Raw genomic sequence first — 27,419 nt, 5'->3', positions numbered from 1 at the left:
TAGTCTTACCTCGGGGGTGGTAAATTTATCTGGCTTATAGAAGAATGTGCTATCTTTTCAGTCTTTTTGCTATACTTCTGGTCAGTCCTGGGCTGAGTGGATCCTAAATTTGAACAACATGAGCCATCACTTCGGCAGGAGCTGGGCTCTCCCGTGCAGTGCACCACCCCTCATCTGCCTCCTTCCCTCTTCACTGGGCAGGAGTAAGGCTGACTTCCTGGAATACTTTCCCATTACATATGCATCTCCTCTCAGCCTCATATTATCCTCTGATATCACTCTATGTGGGGTTCTGTTCTGGGCAATAGCGACAGTGGTAGGAACTAATTTTGTTCCACAGGTAGAACCAACAATTCAGACCGTATTTGAGCAATGATATGTTATCTCAACATAGCAATAAAAAAAGAAAATCTATACGTGGTAAAATTGATCAGAGATTCAAGAAAGAACAAAGAGGATCAGAGACATAGAGAAAGATTTGAATAAACTATTGTTATTTGCCAACTTTCCTCATGATTAAAAGCATTATATGTGATCAAGTAAAATCATTTTCTTCTCTTATTCCATGGTCTCCATTTAGAAAAGAATAAGAGCATCCATACTAGGGGTTCATTTTCCTCATGAGTTAATTACAAAAGTGATACTACCACATCTTAAGGAAGCAAAATCAAGCTCAAAGTTATTTTATATTTTATTATTTATTGGCTGCGCTGGGTCTTGGTTGCTCTCTGCAGGCTGTCTCTAGTTGTGGTGACCAGAGGCTACTCTCCAGTTGCAATGCACGGGCTTCTCATTGCAGTGGCTTCTTTTGTTGAGGAGCACAGGCTCTAGGCACTCGGGCTACAGTAGTTGCAGCATGCAGGCTCAGTAGTTGTGGCTCAAGGTTTAGTTGCTCTGTGGCATGTGGAATCTTCTCAAATCAGGGATCAAACCTGTGTCCCCTGGCACAGGGGACAGGCGGATTCTTATCCACTGCATCACCAAAGAAATCTTCAAAATTATTTTAAATCCATTAGTTACCCAAGATTTGTGGGGGTTTTATTTCGCTTGTGTTTTACAAGTGAAACTTTACAAAAATGAGACTTGAAAGACAAGGAACTTTGAGAACAATCTAGTGATAGTCTCTTGTATTATTTAGTTTCTCTACAGTTTTTTGTAGGTTTTAGAGTGTATTGCATTATAAAAATTAAAAACAGGCTTTCTGGTAAGATGTTTCTAATAATCCAGGAGTAAGAGGATTAGCTCAAAGTTTCTCAGTCTCAGCACTGTTGGGACTGATAATTCTTAGTTTCAGGGGTCAGTCCTGGATATTGTAGGATGGTTAACAGCAGCTCTGGCCTCTATTCATGAGTTGTCAAGAGCACTTTCTCAGTCAGCCATTTCAATCAAAGGCGTTTGCAGACATTGCAAAAACTGCCCCAATTTGAGAACCACTGGATTAACCTAATATCCAAGACATATTTAAAATCAAGCAAAATCCAGTTACCAATAACAGTGATAGGGTATTACTAATTTTTCCATATGAAAATATGTAGATGAACTAGCTACAAAAGAAAACATTTTCTTGATATGTAATTTCTTGATGTCTGTCCTAAATGCCATCTCAGTCTTTGTTTAAGTGTATATACTTGATTCACTGCCTTTATGTAAGTTGCTAAAAGCAAAAAACATTTTTGGGAATCTGGAGTTGTTAACTAGAAGTTCAGAGGATGTAGCTAAAGGATTTTTGCATCTTCCCAGGGACTGTGGAAAACATGTTGAGTTTATATCAGTGAAGATGTATAATTCTCAGGAAGGGGAAAATATGAGGTCTAAAGGAAATTAACTTCTATCAAGAACATTTCTACAATTACATCTATGTAATTATAGCGCAAAGGGCAGTAGTTTTGGCTAAACATTGTACAGACATTCCTTGAATTAAAATGGTTCAATTTAAAATTGTTCAACATTATAATTATGCATCTAGCAGAAACCAAATTTTGATTTTTGATCTTTCTCTAGGCTAGTGATATGTGGTACTGTACCCTCAGGTGATGCTCAGAGCTCCCAGTCAGCTGAGCAATCAGGAGGGTAAACAAGGTTAAACACCACTACACTTACAACCACTCTGTACCTAGACAGCCATCCTGTTTTTCTTTCAGTTTGGTATTCAATAAATTACATGAGATATTCAACACTTTATTATAAAACAGGTTTTGTGTTGGATGCTTTAGCCCAACTAACGGCTAACGTAAGGATTCTGAGCACAGTTAAGGGAGACTGGGCTAAGCTAAAATGTGCTCTAGGTGAGGTGAATTATATACACTTTCCACTTTAGGTATTTTCAGTTTGTGATGGATTTATTGGGATGCAGCCCTATCATAGGGATATCATAGGGCTTCCCAGGTGGCTCAGTGGTGAAGATTCTGCCTGCCGATGCAGGAGCCACAGGAGACATGGGCTTGACTGCTGGGTCAGGAAGACCCCCTGGAGAGGGAAATGGCCACCCACTCCAGAGCCTTTGCCTGGGAAATCCCATGGACAGAGGACTCTGGCGAGCTCCAGTCCATAAAATCGCAGAAGAGTTGCACAAGACTTAGCAACTAACGGCAGTGATAAACCCCGTCATAAGTGGAGAAAGATCTGCACAAATATATTAACAGATGGAAAAAAATAGCAAATTACATCAAATAACTTTGGAAAATAAATTTTAAGTAATTTGAGGTGAAATGTTTGTTTTACTTAAAATATCTTAAACTCTGAGATCTTCTACAGTAGATTCTGAAATATCTTTTCTTAAGGATAAGCAGAAGCCTGATCCTTAAATCATTAAAAGTTTAAAAAATCCTGCAAACTAATGTAAGGTGTCAATAATAGGAGAAATGATGTAAATTATGTGAGAACTCTCTGTATTATCTTCTGAATTCTTCCATAAATCTAAAATTGTTGTAAAAAATAAAGTAAGGCTTTAAAAAGCTGTGTAAGTAATAGGCACTGATATGGATCAATTGTTAAGGGAAAAAAGCAGAATTGATACTGAAAGTATTTAACAACTACACTCACTTAGGAACCAATCAGAATGGCTACTGATGGTTTATCTTGCTGAGCTGGTGTGTAACACAGGAAAAAAGTAAAGTACAAAGCAGAGCTTCCCACATGTACAAAACATAGGGACAGAAAATATGTATGTGTGTTTATTTATATACATTTTTATCAATATAGACATAGTTTAGAAACATACATAAGAAACTGATAACAGTGGTTGACTGACTCTAGAGAGGAGTTGAATAAGCTCTCCATGCAATTTATTGTTTAAAGCCGGTCAATTTTGAGAATAAAAGGGAGCATTATTAATCATTATTCCAGAACAATAAGCATAAACTTGTGTTGTACTGTTAAGTTAGGTATATGACCCTCCTAGACCTGGGCCAGGAGGATTTAGAGAGTCAGGTTTTAGAGCAGGATTACTTTTTCCTTTATCATAAAATACATTGTTCTTATCCTCTTTTTAACTTTCTCAAAGTAAAAAGAGCCCTAGAAAATGGAATGAATATTCAGTCTATAATGAAATCAATATGGGAGAATGTAAAAAAAAACAAAATTTTAACCATTTTTGCCTTTCTATCATTATTATTAAGGAAGAAATTCAACTATTATTGTTAAGATGAAGGGTGAACCTGGGTGTTGAAAATTTTACTAAGAGTGATAACAACCAAAACTTCTAAACCTAAGTAGTCCATATAATAGATTAATAGTTGTGGATTTCGAGCCATTCAGAAAGTGAACATATTAGTCACTCAGTCATGTCCAACTCTTTGTGACCCCATGGACTATAGCCCACCAGGCTCCTCTGTCCATGGAATTCTCCAAGCAAGAGTATTGGAATGGGTTGGCATTTCCTGCTCCAGGGGATCTTCCAGACCCAGAGATTGAACCTGGGTCTCCTGCTTTGCAGGCAGGTTCTCTACCACTGAGCCACCGGGGAAGTATTAGTAAACACAGGTGCTGTTGCTAATCTGTGGCTCTTTCTTTCCTTGTCCTTCAACAACCAGTTAAAGTTTGGGGGGCACAGGGTGAGGGGTGGGGAGGTAAGCCAAACTCAAACATCATAACTTTACAATGTTACCCAGCAGTATGCTGGTTTCAGTCACACTGATATAAAATTAGGACATAACATTAATGATTGTAACTTCAGAATTTGGTCACTTGGAGAAAATGATGTTATGTGACTAGTGAGTTAGAAAAAAAAAATCACAATGGCAGATAATCATAGAATGTATATTATGTTGCAATTCTTGGTCTAAGAAAATTTACATGCATTAACTCATTTAATCCTTTTATTTTTAAAAAAAACTAAAACCCAGTGAGGAATAGGTACTGTTACAATTCTCATTTTATAGATGAAGAAAATGGACTTTCAGAAAGGTTAAGTAACTCTCTAGGTCACACAGTAAGTAAGTAGTCGGGTCGAAGTTTGAACCCAAGTCAGTATTTTCAGAGCCAGGGCTATTAACCCTGATGTTACACTGCATTCTGGGTCTGGATTGGCACCTGGGACTTAAATTACAATTCCAAATCAACCACTTCCATATTTTTAAAGTAAAAGCAGGGCATGCGGTTTGACAATGGGTTAGTGTGTTTCATGGATTTCCCCCAACCCCACCCCACTCCAACCAAAATCCAAGATGTGAGGTTACTGTGACTAAAAAAGGTGTCACTCAAACCGTTTGGTTTCTGTTCTGTCACCAATGCAGTGAGAGAGGTGAACTATGTATTTCCAAGGCTTCACTTGCTTTGCAAAAATAGGAAACCCTCCCAAGTTCCAGATACTCTTTAAAATGTCCTACAGATATTGATTTGTTTTATCTTCCTAACAGCCCTATGACATGGCTTTACTAGTCCCATAATAGAGGAAAGCAAACTGAGGAAATTTTTGTACTAATAATTCTTTTTCCATTTTGTGTTAAGATTTAAAGTCTTCCACAGCTATGATCTCAGGAGGCAAAGGCAGAACTTGTCTTCACCTGTTCCTTCTTCCAGCAACCAGATTCTCCCTGGTTCTCTGGTCTTCCTGCCTGTTACACCCAGGGATTTCTTGAGGATTTGAGAAAATCATGTGGATTAAAAAAATGGTCAAAGGAGGCAAGGTAGAAAGCAAGATATTCTCAGCAACTTGGATATAGGCTAATAAATTAAAGGAGTAAAATCAACCTGGAAAATGCTGCTTCCACTTGATTTTCTCCTCCTATCTAGGTTCCTAAGCTCCATCTTGCAAGTACACACACATTATAGGTTAGTACAGAGAGAAATTCTTAACGAAAGGACCATTTCTTTTAAAAATCACCATTCACAGAATTCAGCTCAGTGTCAACCTGAACAATTCCCCAAATATATTAGAACTGCAGGGGTTCTATACAAAGGAAAATGAGACAGTTTCTGGACTTTGTAGCCCAAGACAGACCTGAATCTGCATCTCTGGCCTTACAGTTTATGGCTGTGAGCCCTTGAATATGCTACTTAACATTTCTAATAAGAGTAGTTTCCTTTCATTGAGCCCAGGCTGAGGGTCACGGATCCACTTCACAACCTCCATCTTTAACACATATGACAATTCTGGCAGATAGTCGCTATTATCCCCATTGTATAGATTGTATCACTGAGGCCCTGTGAATCAATGAGGATTGCAACCAAGTTCCCATGCTCTTACCATCACATCCTCTTGCAGTTTCAACCTCAGTCCTCTTCCCTATGAAATGGAATTAAACGATGCCATCCTTCAAAACAATGACATGGGGCAACATAGATAACATGCATGGTTCAGAATCAAGCACATGTGTTTACACACTAAACGGTAGCTCTTATTATTATGAAAGAAAGTAACGTGGGGGTATATCACAGTGCCTTTGGTGCTACACGACTTAAGAGGAGAAAGCAGTTCTTTCCAACCAGAGAGGACCTCTGGTTTCTTGGTATCTGAGTGGGGCCTTGAGAGAAGAAATATGCTCGGGCATGTGGCAATGATAGGTGAGTGTGGGAAATAAGAAAACCTTTCTAGGTGAATTTTTAAAGCACAGAAATGGAAACTGTCATGGTTACCTGTGATTTTATTTTTTTCAATTTCCTGGAAGAACTACAAAAGTTCAACTCCCAGCTTTTGGGAGAAAAAAGGAAACCCACCATGAATTTTTCCAGGTTACTTAGGATTATAGTCTCAGAGAAGGTGACAGCCCACCCTTTTCCTAGGTAACACCCTGATTCTAGACAAGAGGGACAAAAGCTGTAGCAGCAGACTGGAGAAACCAGCTTCTGGAAATGAGAGTCTCTAGCCCCTTCCTCCTCACCTTTCCAGTGTCCCAGACTCTACACCCCTTGAAAACAAGTGCAGTCGGCCTGCTAGTCTGGTTCCAGCTGAATCATTTATACTAAATATGTATCAATAAGTAAAACAAAACTCACTTTATTGCTTATATATAAAAATGAGTGGGTTTTTCTGCCACATCTCCCCGTGAGCAAACAGATGGACTTAAATATACATATGAACAAGAACAGGCTCGAAAACCACAGAGATGTCAAATGTGGCTATGCTGTATAAAGCATGCAACCTAAATTTACAGAAGAGCTTGCTTTCATTTTTGAAATGCAGTTTCTCTTTAAGAGCCTCAGCTGTAAAATATGGAAGAAGTCTTTTGTTAGTCACTTTCACATTTTTTTCAAGTTCAACAAAACAGATAAATACCAAGTTCAGAGTAAATCCCACAAGAGAGCTAGAGAAACAGTAAAAGGAAAGAAGGAAAGAGAAGTTGTGACTTAACAACAACAAAAATACCAAGTCAGTCTAAGACAACCAAAAAAGAAGTCTGTGTATCACAGCCCTCCCCTTTGAAGAAAGTCTCACAACTTATTTTGCCATAGAGGAAGATAAATGTTACAATATCTCGTGAACCAATCAGCAACGCTGAAGGCCTCAAACCAGGAAACCTTTAAAGTGTAGTATTTTAAATTGTGCAAGTGAGACTTCAGGCTCTCAGCAAGTGTTTCTTCCCTGTGCTTGCAGGATGGAAAAGCAGATGTGAAGTCCCTCATGGCGAAGTTTAACACAGGGGGCAACCCCACGGAGGAGGTCTCTATCAACAGCCGGCCCTTCAAGGTCCCAGGACAAAACTCTCCTTCAGGAGTCCAAGCCAAAAAGAACTTGTTCAACAACCAAGGAAATGCGAGCCCTCCTGCAGGACTGAGCAACTCGCCCAAGTTTGGATCCCCCAAGCCACCTCTGGGGGTGAAACCATCTCCTGAGGAAAAGCCTGACAAGGAGCCCAAGCCCCCATTTCTAAAGCCAACGGGAGTGAGTCCCAGGTTTGGACCACAGGCTAACTCGGCCACCAGAGACTCCGAGGTGAAAGCAGGATTTCTGAAACCTGCAGGCCCCAAGCCCATCAACTTACCAAAAGAAGATGCCAAACCTGCATTTCCCTGGCCTCCTGGGACTAAACCTTCGCTTCCCAGTGTAAACCAAGACCATGACTTAAAACCAGGCCCCAAGCCGGGGTCAATGCCTCCAGCCCTGGAAAATGAACCAAAACAAGTCTTGTCAAAGTTGGCTGGGGCAAAAGGCAAGTTTCTGTCAACCTCACAAGATCTGGACCCCAAGCCCCTCTTCCCCAAACCTGTCTTTGGCCAGAAGCCACCCATGAATACAGAGGATCCCCAGGAAGAGGAGAGCCCCACCAAGACTGCAGCCCTACAGAGAGGGCCCCTGCCCCCCCTGGCAGCCAAGGCCAAGTCTGGCCCTTTGAAACCAGCCAGGGAAGAGCCAGAGAATAAAGAGCATGGAGGTGAGACGTCAGTATCTCCTTTTCCTGGAGTTGTTCTGAAACCTGCTGCAAACAGAGGGGCCCCCGGAGGCCTCCCAAAAAATACTGAAGAGAAAAGAGAAGATAGGAAGATGGACGCTGCTAAGAACATCTTCCTGAGTAAAATTACTCAGGAAGAGTCGGCCTCTGGGGCTCCTCCAGGCAAGTTCTCGAAGACCCCTTCGAAGCTGACATCGACAGGGCCCTGGAGCCAAAGTCAAGACAAGGAAAAGGGGGACAAGAATTCAGCGACCCCCAAGCAGAAACCCCTGCCTTCCTTGTTTACCCTGGGACCCCCTCCACCAAAACCCAGCAGACCACCCCACGTTGACCTGTCGAAATTCCGAAAAGCCACTTCTGGAAACAGTGAGTTCTTTTCTCCTTTGTTACTTCATATGTTTTGCTTCCCATCAGAGGGTGTTCTAGCTTCTGGGTAAAAATTTGTAACAAGGAATGATTCCATCACCAGGACTCCTGTGTATATGATGACTTTTCCTTGGTGGTTTCTTTTATCTGGTTTGGGACATCTGAGAGTTGAAATCCTTCGTTGTATTCTGTGAGGAAGTGCCTTGAGGGAGCTGATTTGGGGGCTTGGGGAGGAATACAGCCATTTGATTACTAGGCAGTCTTGCTTAATGATGACCAATTCCTTTACTTCCTTTGTTGGGTTTCATTTCTGTTGAATTAAGAGTGAGGTGTGCTCCCTCTCGTACCACAAAGGCATTAGAAGGTGAGCAAACCTCCGAGCCAAGTGGCTGAGCCCGAGGGACATTTGACTGTCACAGCTGCAGGGCGCTACTGGCATCCAGCGAGTAGAGGCCAGAGATGATGCCAAACACCCTACTGAACACAGGACAGCTCCTCCCAACAAAGAATCATCCAGGCCCAAATGTCAACAGAGCAGAGGTTGAGAAACCTTGTTACAAATGATTGTAAATGTCCACAAATTTATCATGTGTCTCCTAAGTCCAGTATTCAAAGAAGAGATGCACAGGACTCATGAAATGGCACTTACTGTTTTATATTTTAGCTGCTGCTTTTCAGTCAGCATGAAGTTTTCTGAACATTCCTGATTGATAAAGTAGTACTTTAGGATAATAAGCCAGACAGAGGGACACATTATTTTCCTTCTGGGTAAATAGTTTAATTTTCTATCAGAAATGTTACCACCCAGCTATGGCATACAATAAAAGTTGATGCTGAATGACTTGGTAAAGACTGGTAACCCTCCGAGGGATGAAAGAAGCTCACTTATGCTTGAAATGATAAAGACCTTAGGCAAAGAATGTGCAATTGTTGTTTATCATGAGAAAAGGAAAAGGATGGTTACAAGTGACCACACCACTACTAGATATATCTTTTTACTTACAAGAATGTGATCTATTTAAAGCAATTCTGAGTATAAAGGTAGTTTGTTTTATTTTGGTCCTGTAGAAGCATTTTGCAATATGTCATTTTCCTGAGATCAGTATTCTCTATGTAAAACCACAGATTAGTAATCAAATGCCCCATTAATCACTCACATAGAAACAAGTTTGGAGTGACCCCCCCATCATCTGTTTTCTAGAATGAGTCCTTATGTGTCATCCATCATGTGCTGGTTCTAATTAAGACAGGGAATTAGAAAGGGTCCTTTAGAAGATTTTTTTTTAAAAAAAACCCAAACATTTCTGAGTTATGGATCACTAGTTCTAATACTGATCCATAACTCAGCAATGTTTGGGGTTTTTTTTTTTTTAATCTTCTAAAGGACCATTTCTAATTCCCTGACTTAATTTTTCGGTGTCTTAGGTGAAAATGAGCTATCATAACCACCATTTTATGGTTCTGATTTCATGTCAAAGAAAATTGTCCTGATGCAAAATAGAAATCCTTGAGGGGTTTCTTCCACATCCGCCATCTTTATTTCCACTGCACTGTCTGGTTTGAATGGTGGTACTCAAACATCTGCTGTTGTGCTATTGAAATACCAGTGAAGCCCTCTTTTGGCTCTGTAATCCCAGCAAGGTCAGCCTGGAGCTGATTTTCAGTGAAATACAGCTCCCAGAGACTCAAGCAAAATTGCTCAGGAAGCCAAGTTGATTCTTGCCCTTTTTCTCCTTCTCTTTGCAACCCTGTCCCCATCTGGATGTGCCTCCCCACTGCTCAATTGTCCCATGACACAGTTAAGATTCTAAATCTTCTCATCAATGTAACCCAGCTCTACCCTCTGATTCCTTGATACATATTAAGCTTCAAACTGTTCCCTCTTCATCCACCTCTTCCAGAAATCAAAACTCAATCTTTTTTTTTTTTTTTTTTTTTGGTGGGAGGTGGGATTCTGAATTTTTTAAAAAAATATTTTATGTTGGAGTGTAGTTGATTAGCAATGTTGTGATAGTTTCAGGCGAATGGCAAAGGGACTCAGCCATACATATATGTGTCTCCATTCTCTCCCAAACTCCCCTCCCATCCAGGCTGCCCCATAACATTGAACAGAGTTCCCTATCTTAATACAGTAGGTCCTTATTGGTTATCTATTTTAAATATCGCAGTGTATACATGTCAGTCCCAAGCTCCCTAGCTGGTTTTTCCCCCATCTTTCCCCCAAGGTAACCATAAATTCAAAACTCAATCTTATTTGAACTGACATCAAGTTGTTGTCAGTATAAAGCAATCCAATTCATAACTAATTCTGAGTAACACCCCTTTACAGCAATCACAATTTTTAAAAATCATTTAATTTTTAATTGATTTTTTAAGTAGAAATTATATCTGGCTCAAAAACAACTATAAAATGATATACAGTGAAAAGCACTTTTAGTCAGTCTCCACCATTTGCTGGGTCTCCACAGAAACCACTCTTCTAGTATATTTGTCCAGTTTCTTTATGCTTACCCAAGCAAATATAAATATAGATATTAATCCTCTTGCCTTTTACTGAAGAAATAAAATTCAGTATGCATTGCTTTGATCCTTTGATTGTATTTTTAAAATGAAAATACAATTTCTGCCTATCTTTACACATTTTAATAAGAGGTTACTGTTGAGCTGCCTAATATTCCGGTAAATGGATGACTTGCCTAATTGATATAACAATTTGTATAATTTTCAAACTTTTGCTCCTCAAAACAGTGCTGCAGAAATTAACTCTGTATATGTATCACAAAAACGAACACTGGTTTCCTGAACAAAGAGAATTTCTTAATAGTCAGGTCTGCTGACTCCTAATCCCACCACTGCTATTGTTCCATACTAAGTAGTTTAGCGTTCCGTTTAGGAAGGTTAAAAAAATACCAGAGTTTGAAAGTATATCATAGTATTCAAATTAATTGAAGCTTCATCTAACTCTGTAGGTTTTCAAAACTCTAGAACTTTTTTCTTAGCCTTCTACCTGATTCCTTCCTTTCCAGGTTCACATTTAATTCCTTAAACCTCTTTCCCAAATCTACCTTCCATCTTTTATCATCTTTGTCCAGTATATCAGCCAGTAAGGGGATTTCCCTGATGGTCCAGGGGTTAAGACTGTGCTTTCCAATGCAGGGGGACACGGATTCAATCCCTGTTTGGGAAGCTAAAATCCCATATGTATCATGGTCAAAAAGCCAAATCATAAAACAGAAGCAATACTCTTAACAATTTTAATAAAAACTTTAAAAATGGTCCACATCAAAAAAAAAAACTTTAAAAATAAAAAGAATGCTTATCATTGATTGAGTACTTCTTACATATTAGATACATGTTACCCCTGTTTATTCCTCCTAAGAAACCAGTGGAAATGGGAATTCTACCTGGAAACTAAAGCTCAGAGAGGTTAGGGGACTTGCCCAAATCAACAATGTGACTAGGTGCAGAAATTGGTCCTGGACATTGGGCACAGTCCTCCTATCTCTCTGATTTCAGAGCCTGTGACCCCTTCATCACCCTCCTACTACTTTCCCCTCTTGAAATATAAGATATTATGAAATAATAAATCAAGCATAAATGAAACCCACAGAATCTTCATCCTTCTCCTTTTCTCTGTCCTTTGGTTGAAAATTGTCATTTTTTTGTTTTGCTATAAATACCACCATAAATACTACAAATACCATAAATAAGATCTATGTAGACAGAGAACAGTCTATTTAAAATTATCTATTTGGAGCACAGAAATAATATATTGTTAGTTGTTTAAATTTGTCTTCCCACCAAAGTCTAATTGGAATTTAGTATTCATACTCTCTATCAGTTCAGTTCAGTTCATTTCAGTCGTTCAGTCATGTCCGACTCTTTGCGACCCCATGAATCGCAGCACGCCAGGCCTCCCTGTTCATCACCAACTCCTGGAGTTCACTCAAACTCAGGTCTATCGAGTCGGTGATGCCCTACAGCCATCTCATCCTCTGTCGTCCCCTTTTCCTCCTGCCCCCAATCCCTCCCAGCATCAAAGTCTTTTCCAGTGAGTCAACTCTTTGCATGAGGTGGCCAAAGTATTGGAGTTTCAGCTTTAGCATCATTCCTTCCAAAGAACAGCCAGGACTGATCTCCTTTAGGATGGACTGGTTGGATCTCCTTGCAGTCCAAGGGACTCTCAAGAGTCTTCTCCAACACCACTGTTCAAAGGCATCAATTCTTCGATGCTCAGCCTTCTTCACAGTCCAATTCTCACATCCATACATGACTATTGCAAAAACCATAGCCTTGACTAGACAGACCTTTGTTGGCAAAGTAATGTCTCTGCTTTTGAATATGCTATCTAGGTTGGTCATAACTTTCCTTCCAAGGAGTAAGCATCTTTTAATTTCATGGCTGCAATCACCATCTGCAGTGATTTTGGAGCCCCCAAAAATAAAGTCTGACACTGTTTCCACTGTTTCCCCATCTATTTGCGATGAAGTGATGGGACCAGATGCCATGATCTTTGTTTTCTGAATGTTGAGCTTTAAGCCAACTTTTTCACTCTCCTCTTTCACTTTCATCAAGAGGCTTTACAGTTCCTCTTCACTTTCTGCCATAAGGGTGGGATCTGCATATCTGAGGTTATTGATATTTCTCCTGGCAATCTTGATTCCAGCTTGTGTTTCTTCCAGCCCAGCGTTTCTCATGATGTACTCTGCAAAGAAGTTAAATAAGCAGGGTGACAATATACAGCCTTGACGTACTCCTTTTCCTATTTGGAACCAGTCTGTTGTTCCATGTCCAGTTCTAACTGTTGCTTCCTGACCTGCATACAGATTTCTCAAGAGGCAGGTCAGGTGGTCTGGTATTACCATCTCTTTCAGAATTTTCTACAGTTTATTGTGATCCACACAGTCAAAGGCTTTGGCATAGTCAATAAAGCAGAAATAAATGTTTTTCTGGAACTATTTTGCTTTTTCCATGATCCAGCAGATGTTGGCAATTTGATCTCTGGTTCCTCTGCCTTTTCTAAAACCAGCTTGAACATAAGGAAGTTCACGGATCACGTATTGCTGAAGCCTAGCTTGGAGAATTTTGAGCATTACTTTACTAGCATGTAAGATGAGTGCAATTGTGCAGTAGTTTGAGCATTCTTTGGCATTGCCTTTCTTTGGGATTGGAATGAAAACTGATCTTTTCCAGTTTGGGACCACTGCTGAGTTTTCCAAATTTGCTGGCATATTGAGTGCAGCACTTTCACAGCATCATCTTTCAGGATTTGAAAGAGCTCAACTGGTATTCCATCACCTCCACTAGCTTTGTTTGTAGTGATCCTTTCTAAGGCCCACTTGACTTCACATTCTAGGATGTCTGGCTCTAGGTGAGTGATTACACCATCGTGATTAACTGGGTCATGAAGATCTTTTTTATACAGTTCTTCTGTGTATTCTTGCCTCCTCTTCTTAATATCTTCTGCTTCTGTTAGGTCCATACCATTTCTGTCCTTTATCAAGCCCATCTTTGCATGAAATGTCCCCTTGGTTTCTCTAATTTTCTTGAAGAGATCTCTAGTCTTTCCCATTCTGTTGTTTTCCTCTATTTCTTTGCATTGATGGCTGAGGAAGCCTTTCTTATCTCTTCTTGCTATTCTTTGGAACTCTGCATTCAGATGCTTATATCTTTCCTTTTCTCCTTTGCTTTTCACTTCTCTTCTTTCCACAGCTATTTGTAAGGCTTCCCCAGACAGCCATTTTGCTTTTTTGCATTTCTTTTCCATGGGGATGGTCTTGATCCCTGTCTCCTGTACAATGTCACGAACCTCCATCCATAGTTCATCAAGCACTCTATCAGATCTAGGCCCTTAAATCTATTTCTCACTTCCACTGTATAATCATAAGGGATTTGATTTAGGTCATACCTGAATGGTCTAGCGGTTTTCCGTACTTTCTTCAATTTAAGTCTGAATTTGGCAATAAGGAGTTCATGATCTGAGCCACAGTCAGCTCCTGGTCTTGTTTTAGCTGACTGTACAGAGCTTCTCCATCTTTGGCTGCAAAGAATATAATCAATCTGATTTCGGTGTTGACCATCTGGTGATGTCCATGTGTAGAGTCTTCTCTTGTGTTGTTGGAAGAGGGTGTTTGCTAGGACGAGTGCATTCTTTTGGCCAAACTCTATTAGCCTTTGCCCTGCTTCATTCCGCATTCCAAGGCCAAATTTGCCTGTTACCCCAGGTGTTTCTTGACTTCCTACTTTTGAATTCCAGTCCCCTATAATGAAAAAGACATCTTTTAGGGGTGTTAGTTCTAAAAGATCTCATAGGTCTTCATAGAACCACTCAATTTCAACTTCTTCAGCGTTACTGGTTGGGGCATAGACTTGGATTACTGTGATACTGAATACTTTCTATAGCTTAACAACTACTTTTAACAAACTATATAACCCATTCCAATAGAATTATTCCCAATAGAATGAAGCTTTGATACAAAATAAATATTATATCTATACGAAATGACCCGTATTGTAGATCTATTCCGTTACTTACTTGTAACCATAGCTTGAAAATAACCTGTTACTTTTCTGAGCATGGGATGAATAGCTTTTCTTTTCTCCAGAATCATTGAAGGTACCAAAGCCTAAACTTAAAAAAAAAATCCAAATATCAAAATGTTCTCTGAACTAACCTTTTCTGTGGTTCCTTTTGGTTTCTGAACTAGTAGTGAAAGGCCTTCCTCCCAGACACCAATGTGTGTGCCTCACAGCAAAGTGTGAGTTGTTAAGGACCCCTAGCTTGACTGCAGGTGTGCATATAGGGGTTAATAAAACCTACCAGGAAACATTCAATACAACCATTTTTCTGGTCTTGTTTTTAAAGCTAGAGAGAAACTAAAACTCATCTTTCCATATGTTAGTTTTAAGAATGATCAGCTCAGGGACTTTCCTAGTGGTCCAGTGGCTAAGACTCCATTCTCCCAATGATAGGGGGCCAAATTCAATCCCTGGTTGGGGACCTAGATCCCACATGCCACAACTGAGAGTTTAAATGCTACAACTAAAAGATTCTGCAACAAAAATCAAAGATCCCTCATGCCGCAACTAAGATCCAGTGCAGTCAAATAAATAAATATTAAAAAAAAAAAAAAAAGAGAGAGAGAGGGAGAGAGAATGATTACCTCATCATCTTGACAACTGAAGGGGTAAGGCCAGAGTTCCAGTGGGCAATAACAATGGGCTAATGATGTGGCTGACCCACTCCCTCTCCATTTGTATCACTTTAACTAATCCATTCTGCACTAACTTGGAACCAAAAGGTGCTTGGGTTATTTTCATCAACTAGTCGCTTGTTTCTAGGAGGGGCAAGATTTTCCATCACAGACTCTGAAATTCTCATGTCTCTTCTCTTTCTCTCTCCTTTTACGTGTATTCTCTTAAAATTACCTTATTAGATTGTATATTTGAAAATGTTTGATATCAGTGTGTGTTGATCCTAACCACTGCATGAAAAAGGGATTCAGTGCTCAAGCACATTTAAGAAGTGTGAGGCTGAGTGGATCCTTTACAGCAGGATTTCCTCAAGCATTACTACACTGCTTTGTGCTTGGAATCTAAGAACAAGGTACCTAAAAACATCCCAGGAAAATTCCTCTGAAACATCTCGCTATTTCAGAACACTGAAAAAGCTGAATCGAATACTATGATCTTCTCATTCTTGGTCTTTCCTCTCCAAGGTCTAAACCTCTTTTGTTCTTCTAAAATAAACCAGCTCCTCAGTCTAATCCCTGTTCTCTTCAATAACCTATCCCCTGCTGTATTATAAAAGCATGCTTTGGGTGTTTTTATCCACTATTTTTATCACTATTATAAACAATCTTCATGGTCTTTGTTTTTATATCTTGGCATATAATTTTGCAGTAGAGAAATATGAAACCACCCTGAACTCCCCTCTTTGAAAATGACTTGCTTTTCTGTCTGGATTTCCAAAGGAAGTTTCTGTCTTTACTAAGGTTTAAAATGTAGCCAAGATGTATCTGTGTCAGTCATTCTATCACCAGTATTTTCTGAGATGATATTCCTCTTAGTTCTCAGAGATTTTCTGGTCCATGTACATGGAGGGGTCACCACTTCTTTTGATCTGACTGATAGATGACAAATGCATCTACTCACTTTAATCCAGTGTGATAGATGTTTCTTCCCCTCAGAGCTGTGATTTGAGTTCTGAGTATTGCTTTTAATCAGCTCACCTGCAAAACGAAGGTGAGCTGTGCTGGTCTTGAGGGCAGTCTTTGCAGGGAACATGAATGCTATTCCATTTTCTGACATCTTGTTTAGAGCATGGGCACAGACAAGGCCAACCATAGCAGCTCATTCCGCGCTCTGTCTCTGGGAAAATCCTGTTGTGGTATTTAGGGCTTCATACTACAGACTTTGCCTTGACCTTCCCCAGGCTATTCATTCCTCTTCTCCAACCTGGTGTGTATTAGGGAGCATCCATAGGTTTCCCTAGAATAACTGTCTCCCCTACCACCACCACAATCCCATCTTGCTTCTGAGCCCACATAACAAGTGAGAAGCCTCACTTGCCTCCTGTGGCACCAGACTCTTCTGTTTCTTCCCTTAGTCACTAATTTTAAAAGTTTATTCAATGAAGTTATTTTCCTTTTCTTGTGCAGTGGCTACAACTGAGTTTGGGAGAATATTTATTTTGCCTTATTTCGTTTTTCCTATTTTATTTGGTAATTAGAAGAGAGACATCCTATAAGTCCCTCCCTCATTATTCAATACCAACTAAGTATTTCAGCTATAATCCAGGAGTCAGCAGTATTTCCAAAAGGACCTTGTGAAGTTCACCCCTTGGCAGGACAGGCAGCAAGATGGCAGAAAGGAAACTCATGTGACGCTGAGTGCCTACGGAGAGCTTTGTTGTGGACCCTCTGGACTGGGCTCACGGGCATGGACACTTGTATGACCACTCCCTCCTACCCCCCCACCCCAAGTCTCCTATTCTGAGGAGTCTTCAGGACACAGTCAAGGAGGGGTGAGGGGGCTACCCGATGGAGGCTTCCCTCAGACAGTTGATAGCGTCTGACCTCTACTGACTACAATACCCTGAGAGCAGTCATATTTTAAGCCTTAGCACCCAATCAGTTTATGTTTAGACTAAGAGAGGAATTGAATACTGGCTAGGAAGATGAACCAGGAAAAGGGAAAGACCACCTGGCTGACTCCTGGGGAAGGCAGAGTCCCCCTCTCCAGGGTCACTGTCACCACCAAAAGTCCCCTCAGAATATTGAAGTTCCTGTTTTCTTGCTGGGGCATCAAAATTCGTTCTTAATGGCTCAGACACCAACTAGCCTTTTAATATTAATTTTGACACAATTATCCATTCTTATCATTTAACTCACAGGAAAAAGCTTCCTTTCAGTGATAGTCACCATGCCTGTAAGACGGACTGTTGCTTTTCCTCATTATGAGAAGAGAAATTTCGGTAAAACCCAGTTTGGAGCAACACACCATGACTTACTTACCCTGATATAATAATTCTTCCTGTGACCAAGGGGCAGAAATTGGCATATTTTAAAGCCACTTACAAAGCAAAATATGGAAATATTGCCCAATCAACTGGCATTATATTAGCATTCACGTAATATGTGTGCTAGATCAGAAAAGCTATGGCCACTTATAACATAAATGAGTATATTGTTTTATAATGACTGACTGGCTCACTTACTCTTAAAGTATGAAATGCATACAAAATTATTTACTATATAACAAATTTGGTCAACAGTATTTAATTCTTTAAATAAGCATGCAAAGCTGTTCAGAGAGTAAATCCTAAGAGTTTTCATCACAAGGAAAAACTATTTTTCTGTTTCTTTAATTTTTATTTATTCCATAATGGATGTTCATTAAATTTACTTTGGTAATCTTCTCATGCTGTATATGTCAAATTATTTTGTTGGACTCCTTAAACCTACACAGTACTGTATGTCAATTATATTTCAATAAAACTGGCAAAAGTTAAACATGCAACCCATAGAGATAAAAGCAATAAAATGAAATAGCAATTTACTTGAGGACAGAAGGGGGTAAAAAATAAAGTCACAGCTAAGAGTCAAATAAAAATATATATGAGTCTCATAATCAAATACCTACAAGCTTTTCCTTAATTTCAATTGTGCTTGCACTTTAAAAAGTTTTTAAAAACCTTAGATAGGAAGATTGGGACAAACATACATTCAGTCCAGGTTGCTGGACAAGAGATCCCTTGCTTCATATAATCTGCTAAAATAATTTCCAATCCAAGCCAAGTTCAGTTCAGTTCAGTCACTCAGTCGTGTCCGACTCTCTGCGACCCCATGAATCACAGCACGCCAGGCCTCTCTCTCCATCACCAACTCCTGGAGTTCACTCGGAGTCACGTCCATCGAGTCAGTGATGCCATCTAGCCATCTCATCCTCTGTTGTCCCCTTCTCCTCCTGCCCCCAATCCCTCCCAGCATCAGAGTCTTTTCCAATGAGTCAACTCTTCGCATGAGGTGGCCAAGGTACTGGAGTTTCAGCTTTAGCATCATTCCTTCCAAAGAAATCCCAGGGTTGATCTCCTTCAGAATGGACTGGTTGGATCTCCTTGCAGTCCAAGAGACTCTCAAGAGTCTTCTCCAACACCACAGTTCGAAAGCATCAATTCTTCAGCTCTCAGCCAAAGAAAACCCTTTTTATTTTTTTCAAAGAATTGGAATTTCATGATATTCATTTGCCGTTGAAGGCTCCTTTTTTAACTCCCAATAATAGCTATTTTTGAATATGATGAGTTCGAATGCAAAAAATACCTCTCTGTGCATGTATGTTTTATTCTCAAAACAAAATGAATTAACTTTGATAACACAAGAATAGCTCCAGAGGAGCAAAATATGCCTTATGAGCAGAAATTCAGCTACTTGATTTTGTAAAAAAAAAAATACCTGAAAATATTTTATCCTTTTATTAATAGAGTAAGCACAATCGACTGAGTGACTAAAGTGAACTGAAGCACAATCCTGATGGTCTGGCATGGTTCTAAAGCCCAGAGAACCATCTAGAACAATAGATTGTTTTTCCAACATGTGAGAAACAGAAAAGAAAAAAAGTCCATACGATGGAGAATCCAACTGACATATTAACTAGTAAATACGTAGGCAAGAAACCTATTTCTCTTCCATTTAAATTGCCGCTAAAGAAAACAGATTATACTTCATGTTGTCTGGCAAAGCACAGGTAGAAAAAAACACCCAAAGATGCTATCAAGAAAAAGTAACCGAAGATGAGACATCTGTTGTCGAAAAAAACAATCTGTACAAAAACCCATGTGAGGTTTTTCTTTCCCCAAAGCAAGAACTTGCATTGTAGAATCAGCTGTTTGCATTTGTTAACAGAAGTCTGCATCTCTCTGCAGCTGTGTTCCTGAACACCACAACAGCTTTTTTGGCGAGCGTGCTCCAGGCAACCAGGCAGGTGTTTCTCCAGGGGCCACAGTGGGTCTGTTGAGGTAGAGAGGGGCACAGGGAAGTTCTTGCCACGTAACACCCGCCACTCTCTTTTCTTGGTTTTCTTTACTTAGAGCAATAAGATAGATCATCTGATTTTCTGAAGCAACCCCTGTGGTGATTGGATTGCTGCAACCAGGCAGCTAAAAATCTGTCCCTGTAAAACGGCAAGGCAGATAAATATCACAGAGATCCGAGGAGTGTTTGAGTATTTGTTCCCCTCATCTAGAATGAAAGTTGTTCAACTGTTGTTAGGTGGGGAAAGAAGCTTCTAGGCATTACTCTAGCAATGCCAAAAAGAGCCCCTCTCAGTGGTTTGTTTTTAAATCCTGCAATCGTTCCTATTTCTCTTCCAAATGGTCACCTTAAACAAGTTGAGATACATCACGTATTCTCAGTTATTAAGGGTCTAGCCCCCAACTTCTCCCTATTCTCAAATCTTTAGCTTCTCGTTCATCTAGATGGGGTAAGAAGGCCACACACACACACACCACACACACACACACACAATACAGCCTTGACTGGCTCCTCAGCTATTTTCTTTCAAAAGCTGTTTTATATGGAAGGAATTTTAGGCAAGTCTATAAAATACAGTTCAGTCATTCATGTTACTGTCAGTTAAAGAGGATTTTGTAGACCAGATAAAAACAGTTTGACAAGCAGGAAATCTCACGCTTTAAGAAACTATCTTTGATTCCTCTGAAGACTTGAGTTCTCAGCCCTCAAGAGGAGGAGTTAGTCGTGCTCTGGCTGAGTGGCATGTAAGGTTTCTAGATCACTATCTTCTGCTTGATCGCTATCTACCACTTAGGAATGCCTGCTTTCTCTACTGACTCTGAGTGATTGTCTAATAGTCCCTCTGTTTGAATGAACATAGTTTCTTAGGCAGTGCAGCCTGCTATTACAAAAATATCATCAATTGGTGACTTTGCAACAACAGACATTTATTGCTCACAATTCTGGAGGATGGAAAGTCCAAGATCAAAGAATCAACATATTCAGAGTCTGGTGAGAGCCCACTTCCTGGTTCATAGGTGGCTGTTTTCTCTCTGTGTCCTTACATGGCAGAAGGAGCTAGAAAGCTCTCTGGGGTCTGTTTTTTAAAGGCATTCATCCCATTCACTAGGGCTTCACTCTCTTAACCTAATTACCTCCCAAAGTTTCCAAATATCATCACAATAAGGATTAGGTTTCATGTAAATTTTAGAGGAACACAAACATTCCTCTGCCCACCATTCCCCCAACCATCAGCTTCCCTCCTATTTTCTTGCTTTGTTCTTCATTCTCATCTTCTAAGCTATGTGTCCTTTTAAAAAATCTTATTCTTTTCTATCCCTGTCCACCATCACAAATCTCTTTATTTTGGGGACAGTGAAGCCTGGGGAATAAAACCTGCAGAAAAGCTGAGATTTATGGAGGCGTGAGGCTCAAAGAGGTGACTGAATTCTGAACTACTAAGAAAGCACGGCTAAATACATGCGTCAACGTGATTTTGAAATGAAAAAGCTAAAGTAGGAAATAAAAGTTGCTAACATGCTCCTGAAAAATCTGGATAAAGTTCATTCCAAATGCCAACCTAGGTTTCATGGACAAATTTAATGGTCCCCTCAGAAGATAAAGGAATAACCCACGTGACCTGAATTCTCAAGGTCATTTCTTGCTTTACGCTCCTGAGTCTAACTGGGATCATTTAGCAACTGCCGCCCTGACCCTGTTCCATACCACAACACCCAAACAAGACCTGGCTCTTTCCTTTAATTTTTACTGTGAACCACTCACTGAAAGCAAGAGTGTGCATGAGTGACAGACTTCAGTGAAGGTGTGTGTGGAGACAGCAGTTAACATGGCTAGAGGTGTAAGATGGAACTTTGGCAACCATCATTCTTCAAAACCAATTGGGCATTTTGCAACTCAATCTTTTGTCCCCACCACAGTGACTCACCTTCTTCTTTCTTTTCCTCACTTCTTTGACTCCTCTTTCTCAATGGTAAAGAAAAATGAGAACACTCTTTCCATTTTCTTATTCACAAAGGTTCACTTGTCTCTAATCCGAATCCTGGAACTCAGCTGGGGTCTTCCCTTGCACATAAGCAGGAGTTTTGTATTCAAAGGCCATCTCACCGTCTCTTGAGAGTGGAAGGAGTTTGCAGGAAGGGATGGCCAGGGGTGGGGACAGTGGAAATGGTTTTATTTTATATTGCGGTTGATACGCAATTTATTACTAGAAAAAAAATTGATGATGAATAGAATAGATCCAGGAGAGTTTGGTTGGTCCTGATAGAAGTACAGGAACTGAATTGTTCCAAATGGTACTATAGTCAGTCAGGTAGTTTTATTCTTTTGTTTACTTTCAGTGTCTAATAACCAGGGATTTTTAAAAAATTAAGAGTGCTGGAGAGTGGTTTTCTTCTGTCAGAGCTGGGATTTGCAAGTTTTCAGACTTTTGCCTGAATTAAAATGTTACAAGGACAGCCATGGAAACCTATGTCCCTTACATGTCTTCCAGATCATTGTGACATTAAATGGGTCCTAAAGAAAAAGATGACCAAAATGGATAGGCGTTCCAATCAACAGTGAATATGTCATATACTCAGAAGAAACGAAGAGAACATCAAAGTTGGGTCTTAGTCCTTCAAAGTTTCTCAAACTCTAAATTGCTTAGGAATGCCCCTGAAACTTCTAGTTCAAGAAGCCTGAGATAGAACCCAAGAATCGGAATAGTTATCAACATTACCAAGTGGTTCTGTTGCAAGTTGTTTCTGGACCACAGTTAAGATATACTGCTGTTTATGAGAACTGTTCCAGTCAGGGAGGGGTAAAGGGACTAATGGAAGAGGAAGGATTTCTAAGCCAGAGGTATTTTCCTGTAAACAAAAGGAATACTGCAACAATGAAACAGGATATTAGAAGTTAGTGATTACATCAAAACTTGGAAGTGACTGAGTGATCTAAGTAAACAAATAGTATCCAAGTGTTGATCTTAAAAATTTGCTTGCTTAGGGAAAGTGAGAAGGTGCTGTTCAAATATCTACCATCTAGGTGGCTGGTACTGGAGTTTTGAAAGTCTTTCCTGTACCAGGCATTAACCTGTGTGTTGCTGGATGACAGAGATATCCAGGGGTGACTGGGGGCATTTAGAACCCTCAGGAGCTTCAACTAGTTAGGCTGTTTTAAAGGCTGGTGGTTAAATCATACACACCAGCTGGCTGGTACACCCCGGCTGCCGGCCAGCCTGGAGGAGTGCAGTGTACCCGCACGGAACACCTGTCACCAAGGGCTCTTGCCGCTTGCTCCCTCTATCCCCTTTCTTCCTTTTTTCTGTTCTCAATTCTCTTCTCTTTCCATTTCTTTTCTTCCCTCTGCCCTGCAGTGGCTGTCAGATTAGCTCAGCATTGTGTTTCACATGCCACTTAGAGTTACTATTCATCAAATTAAAAAACCTTATATAGCACTACTGGTGGTATGTGTATGTGTGTTCTAGTCACACTGAGTGTGACCCAGTGGACTATAGCCCTGTCTCCTCTGTCCGTGGGATTCTCCAGGCAAGAATACTGGGGTGGGTTACCATTTCCTACTCTGGAGCTCTTCCTGATCCAAGGATCAAACCCGCATCTCTTGCATCTTCTGCATTGCCAGGCCTGTTTTTTTTGTTGTTGTTGTTTTTAACCACTGCGCCACCTGGGAAGCCCCATTGGTGGTACTCAAGGCAAAGGGAAAAGTGCAAGTGCTCAGATAAAGAGACTTTGGAAACCTGAACAATTGTGTATCACTGTAAGAACTACCACTATATTGATGGCGGCCAGAATAACAGGTGAGCCTACAGTCCTGCCTAGGGTGGCCACACTTGTTTCCTTGGGAGATCTCCATGCTTGGGGATTGTGAGTCCCCTCCACTGAAACTGACCAGGAGGGCCAAGAGATGAGCAGAGTTAAAAGCACTGGGTGTATCTATGCTCTGAATCTGATTAGTGCCTAAGTGCAACTGTACTGGCCTAGTTACCCCTCCTTGTGCGTGCTGTGCATGCTAAGTCACTTCACTCATCCCTCACGACTTTGTGGGGCCCTATGGACTATAGCCTGCCAGGCTTCTCTGTCCGTGGGATTCTCCAGGTGAGAATACTGGAGTGGGTTGCCATTTCTTTCTCCAGTGCATGAAAGTGAAAAGTGAAAGTGAAGTCTCTCAGTCGTATCCAACTCTTAGCAACCCCATGGACTACAGCCCACCAGGCTCCTCCGCCCATGTGATCTTCCAGGCAAGAGTACTGGAGTGGGGTGCCATTACCTTCTCTGGGTATGTTAATTTGCTAACCTTCAAAATAAGCCTATGTTCACATAGAACTTAGAAATTTAGCCAAGGCAAAAGAAAACTAAATGTTTGTCCTAAAATAAAGGAATCAGAGGTTAAAGCCTCTGCCTGCAATGCGGGAGACCTGGGTTCAATCCCTGGGTGGTGAAGATCCCCTGGAGAAGGAAATGGCAACCCACTCCAGTATTCTTGCCTGGAGAATCCCATGGATGGAGGAGCCTGGAGGGCTACAGTCCACAGGGTCGCAAAGAGTCAGACACAACTGAGCGACTTCACTTCACTTTCCTCTGTAGTGCTGTTTCAGTTGATGTTCAAAGCCATGCAAGTTTGGAGAAAAGTTGTCTCAAGTTTTCATGCTGCAGACAGATTCCTGCTCTTATAAGCCTAATGAGAGAAGGAAAGGGTAGATGTAGCATGGGGAAAAAAAAAAACAACAGATTTTTTTCAATCTTGTCACTATATTTTTGTAAGCTGGAAACTTTCTTTTTAATCTCGCTGTTGAAATTGGTATGCGAACTTGCAGAAAACGCTCTGAACACCCTGTGATCTATGAGAAAGTGAAATGTATTCTAAAGACAGTAGTCTTTTTTGGTTTTGAAAAATGCAAGTGTTTACACAATTGTTTTTCATCAAGGAGAATTCAGAGCAGAAGATCTGTTGCTAGAGACTCAGGGTCTAGTACAAGCTCCACTACTTACTATGACCCTAAGGAGGGTTCTTAGCTTCTCAAGCCTCCAGTTTTCTCATCTGTTAATGGAGATAAGAAATCAATTTTGTGTCACGGAATTGTTGTGAGGATTCGATGAAAAGGTATAAAATATACTATTAAGGTTCCTGATGTATTCTGAAGACTCAGATCATTAGCAGAAATTTAATTACATTTATTAAAGGAGAAATGAAGATAATGTTCAAATAAAGACCTCATTGAAAAATAGTGACTCATCAGCAGTCACCTCAGGTATCAACCAGTACTAATAAGAACATCATCCAGTTGTTGCAGACTTTAAATCACTTTTTATTTTGCTTCCATGCAGCATGCAAGATTTTCATTTTCACAGTTTTAACTTGGTTCTCTTTGAGATGCAGTTATACTGCATCCAAGTATTGCTGTCTTCTTAGGTGTGAGTTCAACCATTTGTTCACTACAGAGTCCTCCTTTCTTGGCGCTGGCCTTTCTTGAATTTGGGGAGATTCTTTGTGCGCAGGTTGGTAGTGGAGATTTAGTTAGACTGCTGTTTCTGTTTTTGTGCAGCGGGCTCTGGGGGAAAGACAGGGTTCAGTGGAGTGAGGGAGTAGCTGAGTGCTGGGGGACAGGGCCTTGATGGCTTGTCCTCACCAGGACACCCCTTTCCTCCTGGGTATTGCACCTCTGGAGCTCTGCTCAGCTTCTCCCACCCGAGAACTCCATCATTGTTCCCATGATTTCTGGTCATACTTATACCGCTTCATTCCCTCCAGGCACTCCCCAAAAGACCTTTGTTGCCCCCAGCAATCTCTGTCTTTTGAGCGTAGAGCTCTCTGACTCTTTCATAGCCCTCTCTCTTGTGGTCCATTTGAGCTTCTGTTTCTTCCCTGGTGGTTCAGAGGGTCAAGTGTCTGCCTGCAATGCAGGAAACCCGGGTTCGATTCCTGGGTCAGGAAGATCCCCTGGAGAAGGAAATAGCAACCCACTCCAGTATTCTCGCCTGGAAAATCCCATGGATGGAGAAGCCTGATAGGCTCTAGTCCATGGGGTCGCAAAGAGACATGACTGAGTGAATTCACTTCACTTCACTTCACTTCTTCTTTAAGTAGATCTCTTCTTCAAATCTGTTTTTAGGGATTTTTCATGGCTTTTAGGGATTCCTCATGGCTGGTCCATTGTGGATTTACTTTCTTGCTTTACAGTATGTTTACAGTTTCTTTGTTTTCATCAATAATCTTTTCTACTATTTCTAGAGATTTGAGGTGAGCAGAGTTGCTAGGGTGGGTAATCCACCAACCATTTGACTGGGAACATTTAATCATATATCTAAGAGGAAAACATTAGTAAGCCACTTAACTGTTGTAAAGCATCAAGATCAGAAAAAGCGCTTAACAGGCTGTCTTAAAAGAATCATCTAAAGTTTGAATTTACACAGTGTAGAAAACAGTGAAAAATTCAACCATCCTTGTGTGTTGATAGTATGTACGTGTCAGTGTAGAGCTTGCACCTGGTAATAATAAATGACAACCATCTTAAAGAAGATAATTGTTTACGTGGGCTTTTCGCTTCTTGAATTATGTTACAAGAAAAACAATGTTTACATATAATGAGTACTCTTCCCTATTTATAAGGACTTATAAGATCTAAAGAAAGAACTTTGAAAAATGTATCTGAGCACCTTAAAGGGACACATAATTCATTATTTGGCATTGTAAAAATTACATAGTCTCAAAAATGGATTTTTACTTGGATTCCAGACTTAAGGTATAAATGCTAAAAGTATATAATCTGGAATCCAGGTTAATAAAAGCTGGGTCAAAATTGTTTTTGCTTGAAGTGCTTTCCATTTACTTGGGGGGAAATCAATAAATTAGTCAAAAGATGCCCATGGGATAAAAATTAACTAATCTTTGATAAGTAAAATTGACACAATTTCCATAAGATTTTATAGGTATATAGATCAGAATAGGTTGTGCATCATCTCTCACTTTTATTTTGGTGGAGAATTTAAAAAAATTTTTTATTGGAGTATATAGTTGATTTACAATGTTTTGTTAGTTTCAAGTATACAGCAAAATGAATCAGCTATATATACATGTACATATATCCACTGTTTTTTAGATTCTTTTCCATATAGGGCATTACAGAGTATTGTGTAGAATTCCCTGTGCTACACATTAGGTCTTTTCTAGTTATCTATTTTATATATAGTAGTTTGCATATGTTAATTCCAACCTCCCAGTTTATCCCTGCTTGCCTTTCCCCCCAGTCTCTCACTTTTAAATGAACATTCATTCAAAACATATATTCATCAGGTATCTCTCTATAGCACTCACTATTAAACAAATTTAGGGGCACAAGATGAACTGTCTAAAGATATATGCATTTACTAAAGAGTTTTTTTTTTTTTTCCTAAGTCACAGCAGTGAACTGATGGAAGTTACTTCAGCATCTTGATTCAACAAAGAATATTTAAGTAAAAGCCCAGTTTGCAATAGCAGTAGCACATTTGTTAATATTCTCTGCAAATATGAAAAGAGTCTTTTCATAGTCTTCAAATGGACTAATCGCCCAACGTAAAAACTTTTTGGAAATTTCCTTGGGATTTTTTGTGTTCTGTGAGTGAATAGAAAAGAGAGAGCTGAATTAACTATACTATCTAATAGTTTATTTTCATATTCAAATTCACCAGAATAACCCATTTAACTTTTGTTTTCAAGT

General features: G+C 40.1%; 1 protein-coding gene across 4 annotated transcripts in view; it reads left to right on the top strand.

Annotated features, from left to right (window-relative positions):
- The window catches only part of FYB1 (FYN binding protein 1), a 172,704-nt gene that overhangs the window by 67,842 nt on the left and 77,443 nt on the right, over positions 1-27,419 (top strand). For all 4 annotated transcript variants that reach the window (XM_040262371.1, XM_040262367.1, XM_040262368.1 and 1 more), the window contains exon 2: positions 7,034-8,195. In XM_040262371.1, coding sequence (XP_040118305.1) covers positions 7,061-8,195 — 1,135 coding nt within the window. In that variant the 5' untranslated portion in view covers positions 7,034-7,060. The remainder of the gene's footprint in view (positions 1-7,033; positions 8,196-27,419) is intronic.

The sequence above is a fragment of the Oryx dammah genome, unplaced genomic scaffold (genome assembly GCF_014754425.2).
Source record: "Oryx dammah isolate SB20612 unplaced genomic scaffold, SCBI_Odam_1.1 HiC_scaffold_20, whole genome shotgun sequence".
Taxonomy (NCBI): domain Eukaryota; kingdom Metazoa; phylum Chordata; class Mammalia; order Artiodactyla; family Bovidae; genus Oryx; species Oryx dammah.
The sequence above is the reverse complement of the archived record's forward strand: the minus strand, read 5'-3'. Positions and strand labels throughout refer to the sequence as shown.